This window comes from Sabethes cyaneus, chromosome 2 (assembly GCF_943734655.1).
Source record: "Sabethes cyaneus chromosome 2, idSabCyanKW18_F2, whole genome shotgun sequence".
NCBI lineage: Eukaryota > Metazoa > Arthropoda > Insecta > Diptera > Culicidae > Sabethes > Sabethes cyaneus.
The window spans coordinates 195,188,850-195,197,812 of record NC_071354.1 but is presented as its reverse complement, the minus strand read 5'-3'; the positions used below and the strand labels follow the sequence as shown (position 1 = coordinate 195,197,812).

Genomic DNA, 8,963 nt, shown 5'->3' with positions numbered 1-8,963 from the left:
TAGCGCCAATACTTGTCTAGAAATATGAGGTCTGTTCTCCTGAGCCCGCCTGATGTTAGCTCTCGTCAACGCAATGTAAATGAGATAAAGGTGCCAGTTAGCTGCATAAAAACCTTTTACACACTTTTTGTCAATTGCCTGGTAGGTGGTAGTCTGTTCTCTGTGATAAACGCAACTTTTATCTGAAGGGCGAAAGATTGGGGAGAGGGCGAAGGCTAATGCCACTCCCCTATAAACGATAAAGAAAGCGTAATAATTATCTTAAGATAGGGCGAGGTGATGGTTGCACATCAGGGACATCAGGGCCCTGTAGGTAATCTAGCCTTTACTGAGCCCCTTGCGAGTTATTTGAATTTCGAGCAGTTGTGAAATCGAGTAGTTATCCGCATGCAGGTTTAGTGAAATCTGGCATCTCTTTTTTCATTTTCACAATTTGACCATTTCATTTTCATTTCATGTCAAAGATTGGATGGTTCAACATTCTTGTGTGTTAGTTTTTCGTGAAAGAATCGGTGTAAATTGCTTTATATCACGCTGCAAATAGAATAAAATAGTTTCTAAGCACCAAGAGAGTAGTTTATACTGTTTTTCAACAGCTGTAAGTAGATTCGTTGTGAAGATTAACTTTATTTTGTACCCGCGTTCTTTGCCCCCTCCAGCTAAACCCGAACGCGAATAGCAAAACGCATCACACGCGAAAGACAACATGGCTGACCGTAGATCAGGAGGATCAAGTCGAAACAATTTCAACGATGATAAAAATTCCGCAGATATACCGCCGATGTCGCGTCTCTTCATTATCTGCAGCAAAACGGTAACGGAGGATAATCTACGTGAGCATTTCAATCAATTTGGTGATATTGAAGAAATATGGATAGTGAAAGACCGTCAGTCAGGGGATGCGAAAGGGGTGGCTTATATCAAGTTTTCTAAAACATCAGAAGCGGCTAAAGCGCTAGAAGAAATGAATGGCAAGTTGATTGGAGATAATTCGAGACCGATTAAGGTTAGTATTTAATTTTGTGTGGTTTATGCAAAAGGGGGTAAACTCTGGTTTACAGGTTTTAGTAGCCGCTAATCGCCAGCAGGGATCAAGAAAACAGACCGAAAATGAGGAGGAAAAATATCTTCGGCTGTTTGTGTTGATTCCGAAGGAAATGTCCGAGGAATCGCTTCGACAGGAGTTTGGGCAGTTTGGAACAGTCGATAGTGTGACGATTATCCGAGACAGAGCCACTAAGGAGGGTAAAGGATTCGCATATGTCAAATTCAACCGTTTCACTCACGCTGCCCGGGCTTTCGAGGATTGTGATTCTAAGTATAAAGCTGTGTTCGCCGAACCAAAGCCACCCCGAAATGCTTCGGTATCGTCAAACGATAACTTCGGTGGATTCAACAGTAGCGGAGGGGGCTCGAATGGCTTCAACGATGACCGTCGTGAGCGGGGTTCCGGAATGAGCAGCTCGGCACCGATCATGGGTTTCGGGTCAATGGGTGTCAACGATCGCCGAGGAATGACCGGTATGACCAATGATCGGGCCACAAACTTTGGCTTCAACACCAGCAACTATTCGGGACAGTCGACCAATCAAAACGACACTTCGCTGACCGTGCTTTGCAGTCCGGCACTGAATCAGGATCAATTGTGGAGGCTTTTTGACATTATTCCTGGATTGGATTACTGTCAGATTAATAATGATTTCAGTAAGATTGTTGGTTTATCGAGAAGTGTTTGATTAATTGACGAATTGTATTTACAGACAGCCGCAATGTGACGGCTACAGTGGTGTACAACAATGCCCAGTCGGCGATGTACGCCAGAGATAAAATTCATGGTTTGGAGTATCCACCAGGCGAACGTCTGATCATTCGTATGGGACTGGAAACAGTCGGCTTCATGGCAAGCACTGATCCATTCAACAATGGCGGTAAGTTTCTGTGATATTCGATACGATCATCTTAATCCGTTGCCCTCTCTTATCAGAGCGTAAAATTGTAGATCGCGACGCGGCGTTTTGCAATGTTTCCCTGCCGGCACCAATGCCGATGGCTAACTCTAACGCCGAAGTGGCCCAGCGATGCTTTATCGTCTGTATTCCGAAAGCACTGCCGACCAGCGTGCTGAAGCAAACATTCTGTCGTTTTGGCGATCTAATCGATGTGTACCTGTTGCCGAATAAAAACTGTGGCTACGCCAAGTTTGCCAGCGAGAACAGCGCTAAGAAAGCTATGGAAACACTGCACGGAGCGGAAATTTTAAACGTTCGACTCAAGGTATTGTTGGCGTCACACTGTAGCAGGGTGTCCGCTGTTTCGGAAAACACCGAAAACCAAGAATTCTCAGAGGTTTTTATTAATTCTCAATACACCTGGAATTCGCAGGGAATTTCCTCTAAACTTAACGAATTAAAATTTTCAAATCCTTTGCATAAATAAGGGTCGGCCTAATATTAACTCCTACAATGTGTTGCTAAAAACTAAAATTCCTGGTTTTAATCAACGCTCAGCTCAGCTTAGCCCTATTTAAAACAAAATGGTTGATTCCCGACGATCAAGTTTTCTGGATTTTTTTCTGAACCTGTATTTAGTCAACAAACATTGTTGCCAACGGTTAAACTATTGGGCAGTTGCTGCGCTAGCAAAGATTGTTTTATCGTAATTTGAGTAATTTTCTCGAGTTTTGAATAATACCCTAATATATCCGGAATTCTTTTCTCGAAACTGAGTCGACACCCTGCAAAAGATGTTTTAGTAGTTGACTTGCATGCTAATCTTTTTAAATCTTTCTGCAAGGTTTTGGAAGCTGAAGAACCTAGCAACGATCGAAGAAAACGCATGCGTCATGACGATCGCATGGACAATGAGTAAACACTGGACGTTCCAACGCAGCGACAGGATTAAGTCCGAAATCTGTCGCATTATCAATGAAGGCATACCACAAACGAGAAGACCTAGACCATAGAATTGGACAAGGTAAATTTCCGAACCATTCGGCTTTTGCATTGCGTAGGTTTTGTTGTTTCGTCCATCTTCTTTAGGTACTCGTACGCTAGAAGGGCATTGCAATAGGAAACCACACACCGAAGGAGCGTCTCGATGTACAATTTTGTACTTGACTCGACGTACAGGTTGCGTTTTGAAATGCGTGACCAGGTTAGCCGATAGACGGCTGCTCGCAAATTTGTTTTATTGTTTCCTCTTTATTGTTTTACCTCTCGAAAATAGTTTGGCTTTCAAAATACACCTGTTGGTCGAACATTATTGGCATCAATGCTGATAAGAAGTCGATAGCGCTGAAAAATTTGCTGAGGATGAGGGTACATTTAAAGAAAATATTTATTCAGCTGTTTAGTTCAGCTGTTTTAAACTGTAGTTTATTGCAGTTTCTATCGCACTGCTCCTGAAAATTGATTCCGTGCGGCATGCAATCTTAAGATTAAAAACCCTAGTATAAACATGCTTTGTCCTATTATTCCCATATTGATTCTGGTACCCTTGTTGTTCTTCCGTATTTATAACTGTTGCTATTTCTACCAATTTCTAAAGTTCTACTCAACTGAAACACAACACTCAAACAAGAACACTATTGCTTTTTACTATAAACCACACGAAATACTCAGTACAATAATGTTCAAACGGAATTTCTTTAATCATTCCGAATTATTTTCAAAAGGAATCGTAGATTTTAAATTTGCAATTGTTCGATTCAGATAAATGCCATAGGCAGTTAGTATAAATTAGCAAAGATGATGTATTTTGTTATTTTCGTCCTCTTTTTTAAAGTGATACTTAATTCAATAGTCTTTCAAAACGGATGCGGGAACTATAACACGACATAGCATTTTTTATTTTTCATTTTATGACGTTGACCAGCTAAAATCACCTGATAAATCATTTACCATTTCTGCATTAAGCCATAAACATTAGTTTCTTTTACATTAACCAACCAAAAAATTAACATATTTATTTTTACAGAACTATTTTACTACTTAACGCTAGAGACGAACAAACAAACCCTACCACAGTACAGTACTCCCAAAAACAAAAGAAAAAAAAAACATGAAATCCTAGCCCCAGATCATTTCTGAACAACAACAAGAACAACCACAGTCAGAAAGACCGCTTGGACTGGAACCAACCAAGACTTTGCTTCATCTCATCGGTTGATACGATAGAAAAAAGAAACGCTGGACCAAATGTACGCAAATGAACGAACATCTGTCAACCTGTACTGCCACTTCACAACCACGTTTGATAGGACCGCGTTCGAGAAGACTTCCAGACTTTAAGAACAGTTTTTCCGGACCACCACGCATGTGTAAAACAAGTCAGAAGTGTAGTAGTGGAACAACTTTCCTGACAAGACTGGAAGAAAGCACACTAGAAAAGTCCAAATGTGAAGTGACGACAATTGGGACTGGAATTGTTACGGTAGGATTCTTAGCAACTGTATCATACATTTTCTAGACATAAGCACTACGTACGCAGGCATGCGTGCGCACGCCACCTACGGTAGTACCTATATAGGTATTTCGCTTGGCATCTTTTACCAACAGACCTTTTAATTATTTGTTGTCACTATGCTACTATTCTATTATTAGGTTTCATTTCATTGTGACTTAACGATCCTTCCGACAACACTGGTACTGTAATAAACAGTGCAGTAATTTCGAATATTATTAATAGGGTGTGATTCAATCTTTCCTATATTTACCAAACCTAAAGATTACATCTTGAAAAATATACTTATGTATGATCGAACAGGCTGTTCGAGATCACGCAAAATGCATGAGATTAAAGCTAAATTTAAAAATTTTCTAGGAAGACCCATTATAATGACATTAGTTATAACGGATAGTGGAAACGATAACTCACACAAATAAAATAGAGTACATAATACACTTTACGACATTACAACCAAAAACCAAACATCCTACATTCGTTACACTAATCAATGCATCATTTAATTGTTCACCGCAACTATCCAAACCATCATGAGAGAAAGTACTTTCTTTATCAAAAAAGAATATATTCTTGTGTACAAGCGAAACGACGGTCTTAGACCACTAGAACCGTCGAAGATTTCTGTTAACATTTTGTACAATCATACTTTAGCGGCAAAGATTCAGTTTGGTAGTTAATATAGTATCCTCACTGGATTAAGTATAGTTGGATTCATCCACTTGGTAAACGTTTTATCTCCTAATTTTTGTTTCACCGGACTTACGAACAATCTACATACATAGTGGTAAGCATACAGAAGCTTTTCCGACTATCTACTAATAAACAAAAATAAAATAAAAACCACAGTGACGTGCAGTTCATGCCCCCGGGATCGGTGCGTATTAAAAGAAGATTTCATTTTCTTCCGCCAAACCAAACAAATAAAACAAAACAAAAAACGGACAAATTATTGGTACATCAATATGGAATAGACAATGGTCCAAAAAATCAGATCAGATGAAGCGATTTATTCATATTCATATACAGTATCAACCAGTTCATTTCTAATCAGTGATATTGGACATTAGAACGTAGATTCATTTCATGTCCACTTGCGACCGGGCGATGTGCGTTCGTTTATCGCCGGTGGGATAAAGTTCATCATTCACGCACACACCCACATACATTTACTCTTTCCATAAATTTCAGTTTTTTATTCTCTCGCAACAAACGGTATTTTATCCAGTAAATATACGTTTTAATCTGTGCAAAGGTGTATCACATTATATTAGCACTTATCTATTAGTATAGTAATGATTGCCGAAATGTAACCAGGATTTAAGATAAATAAAGATTTGCCAATTCATTTTTAATGAATGATTCCGCTCTATATCTAAATGTATGTATATAAAAAGAAAGCCTAAATTTTCAATTTCCTATTCTCTGCTTTACATTTCAAACTGTTCTAACAGCGAGTTTGTTTTTCTGTCGATATTATCTATTGACACGCGTTTCAATCAATTTCATTCGCGTTTCAATTTCATCGCGTATTAGCGAAGCAAATTATATGAAAATTTCCAGAAGAACCTTTCGCAACATGTAACTCGATTTGCATAACACCGCAGTAAATGCGAATGGCAGCGCAATAGAATTTCGTCTATCACGTTACTCGGAATCGCAGCGCTAACGTTCCGTTGACTGTTAATCTGGTTCCTCTGAATCGTCCTAAAACAGAGAAAACATCGCAATGTTCAATGAGAGTATTCGACAAGGTAAGAAACAAAATTGATTACAGCAAAGTTTCGTTAATTGGTGGTTCGTTAATTGGGTGTTCGCTAATTGGGCTATTCGCTATTATGACCGCGCCGCAGTGGAGACACCTTCATTAGTTTCGAGTTTGCGTGAAGCAGAATAGCGATTTGTTAATGAGTGCAAAAGACAGAAACATATCAGAAATAATTTTCACGCATTCAGCTACGGGCAGTTCTGTAAGTGTAAAAGAGGTCGTGCGGTGCCGTCATAGCGAATGTGACAACCTGAATGTCAAAATTGTATGGAATTTTCGAGTTTAGAAATTTCTAACAACTGTCAGTCGGCCCAATTAGCGAATCAGCTGGAGTGCAGTCGTGGCCCAATTAACCAGGGGGCTGATATGACGTCACATTTTCGTTGCTCACATGAAAAAGGCGGCAAACGCAAAGCGATTTCACAAAACGAATTTAACTAACCATTTTCACAGCTTCTTTTGTTTCGCATCAATTGCCTGCCTGGCATTAGCAATGTGACGCTAAAACCTTGGCTAAAATCAAACTAAACCTAACAAAATTTAACAATTTACACATCCGACCCGGTTGTCAGCTTGAGCCCATCTATGAAGCTGTCAGCTTGGGCCCGCTCTATGTTGGCTACGTTTTTTTTGTACAGGTTGGTATTGGAAGTGTCATTCCCGTGCAATTAACGAATTCAGGCTGTATTTTCTTGGTGAATGCCAGGAGTGTGAAATTGTCAAAATTTTGCGGACTAAACATCCATGGATGGCGACAATTTGGAACCAGCCAGCATATCGAAAATTATAGCTAATAATAGTTAAATTATAATTATAATTAAATTATAATAAATTATTATAAAGGCTGTGTTCAACTGCTTTCTAATTAGTTTCAGTTGTTTTAAAACGAATCAACTTTTAAGTAGGTCGCAGTACCAAAGGTACCAAAACCAATGAGTGGGACATGGGCAATGTATTACCGTTTTTGTTTTTTTACCTGGGTTAATTCCAACTTGACCACTGAACAAACAAACATTTTCGGGAGAATAAACAAACATTTTCGGGTTGTCCGTCTAAACGTCTAAAAAGTGCAACCGAGAGCGAAACTATGTTCAACCTGAGTGAAAAAAAAACAAACGTTTTGACAGCAGTTCGATTGAAACTAGGGTGAAAATAGGTTGGATCTAATAGCGTTTTTGTTTTTCAACCTGAGTTTACCACTGAATAAACAAACATTTTCACGAGCATAAACAAACGTTTTCGGGTTGTCAGTGTATTGCTTATTGCGAGGTTCAAACTGCGCAAAATCTCAGTGTGAACCCGTCGTCTAAAAAGTGCAACCCAGAGCGAAACTAAGTTCAACCTGAGTGAAAAAACAAACGTTTTGACAGCCGTTCGATTGGAACTAGAGCGAACCTGGATTGGACCTAAGCAAAAGCAAAAGCAAAAACGGTATAAGCAAAAACAAAAACGCTATATGTAGTTTGACAGCCACACCACCCCTCTGGTGAACGCCGCCAGCAATATTTTTACGAGCCATAATAGCGGAGAGCATAATCCTACAGAGACTGTAGATTACAGAGGCGACTAGGCATTCAAAACCCGCTAAATTTTGAATCAAAACGAGTGGTACTCCCCCACAAGTAAAGGTAACTCTATGTTTTGATTCAAAATTTAGCGGTTTTTGAGTTGCTAGTTGACTCCGTAATCTACAGTTTCTGTACATAATCCGTATTCGTATTATTTTATTATATCCATATTTTCTTTCTACACGTTCTTTTGGTTTTGCCGTGAGAACAAAAAAAAAAGAAATATGAGCGATGCATACAGATATGTTAAAAATCTTGTTAAAAATGGTTCATAAAAAGCTGGATACGTGTGTCCTATCTTGGTAAATTTGATATCCAGCTTTTTACGAGCCATAATGGCGGACGTGTTCGTAATATTTTAACAGCATTTTTGACATTTCCCCAATACATCGCACGTTTTCTTCCCGCGCGTTCACGGTAAAACTAAAGGAATGTACGGAAAGAAAACTTGCGATGTATTAGGAAAACGTCAAAAATGCTGTTCAAATATTACGAACATTTCCGCCATTATGGCTCGTAAAAAGCTGGATACAGCGTCTACGAAGCTACACAATCTCCTTTACTCTCACAGAAGTGCAATGGCCTAAATCTCACTGTTTCTTGCACTCTTTGACAAATTCCTATCCTTGGTTCATTTACAATGAGGTTTAGAAAGGTGTGGCAGATCCAGACATTTGGTGGTATTAGTAGCGAAAAATCAGAAAACGACGTCAAACTACAAAAATAAACCACGTCGGACAATGGGGTTTGTTTTTGGAGTTTGACGTCATGCTTCATCGTGATTGGTCGATTTACGATTCCACCCACACCATGATGAAATTCCTTCATTGCACTAACACCACTTAACCAACATTGCCACACCTGTATATATCAAATTGGTTCATTTGTAGATTAAACTCATCCAGGTAGCAGCACTTTACCTTCGTACAGTATCCCCCCGCTAATCCGACACCCAATAATCCGACGACTCAATAGTCCGGATCTCGCTAATCCGGAAAATTCCGAATTAAAAAGTATTGTACTTAACTTCTTTCAATCGAATACTACCTTCGTTTGGCGTCTCCGTTAGAGTCAGAATGGTACTCTTTCTAACTAAATGAAAATGATACATGATACATCCTTCTAACTAAGTTAACTTTTGCCATGGCCATAATATTTTCATAGCT

General features: G+C 39.2%; 1 protein-coding gene across 2 annotated transcripts; it reads left to right on the top strand.

Moving 5' to 3' along the window:
• The first annotated feature begins 473 nt into the window (after positions 1 to 473).
• LOC128733594 (RNA-binding protein 45) lies at positions 474 to 5,823 on the top strand. Of its 2 annotated transcripts, none has more exons than XM_053827304.1 (7): positions 474 to 598; positions 660 to 1,006; positions 1,062 to 1,704; positions 1,761 to 1,928; positions 2,000 to 2,274; positions 2,794 to 2,973; positions 3,976 to 5,823. In XM_053827304.1, the coding sequence occupies exons 2-6, from the start codon at positions 707 to 709 to the stop codon at positions 2,866 to 2,868; spliced, it is 1,461 nt and encodes a 486-aa protein (XP_053683279.1). In that variant the 5' UTR covers positions 474 to 598; positions 660 to 706; the 3' UTR covers positions 2,869 to 2,973; positions 3,976 to 5,823. The 2 variants fall into 2 exon arrangements, with proteins under 2 accessions (XP_053683279.1, XP_053683278.1); XM_053827303.1 differs by having other exon boundaries at positions 1,985 to 2,274.
• Positions 5,824 to 8,963: the final 3,140 nt, after the last annotated feature.

Excerpts from the sequence above, each read along its gene's own strand:
- LOC128733594 (XM_053827303.1), top strand. The coding sequence starts at position 707 with ATGGCTGACCGTAGATCAGGAGGATCAAGTCGAAACAATTTCAACGAT. Across the intron at positions 1,007-1,061 it reads ATAATTCGAGACCGATTAAG|GTTTTAGTAGCCGCTAATCG; the intron begins GTTAGTATTTAA and ends TCTGGTTTACAG. Across the intron at positions 1,705-1,760 it reads TCAGATTAATAATGATTTCA|ACAGCCGCAATGTGACGGCT; the intron begins GTAAGATTGTTG and ends TTGTATTTACAG.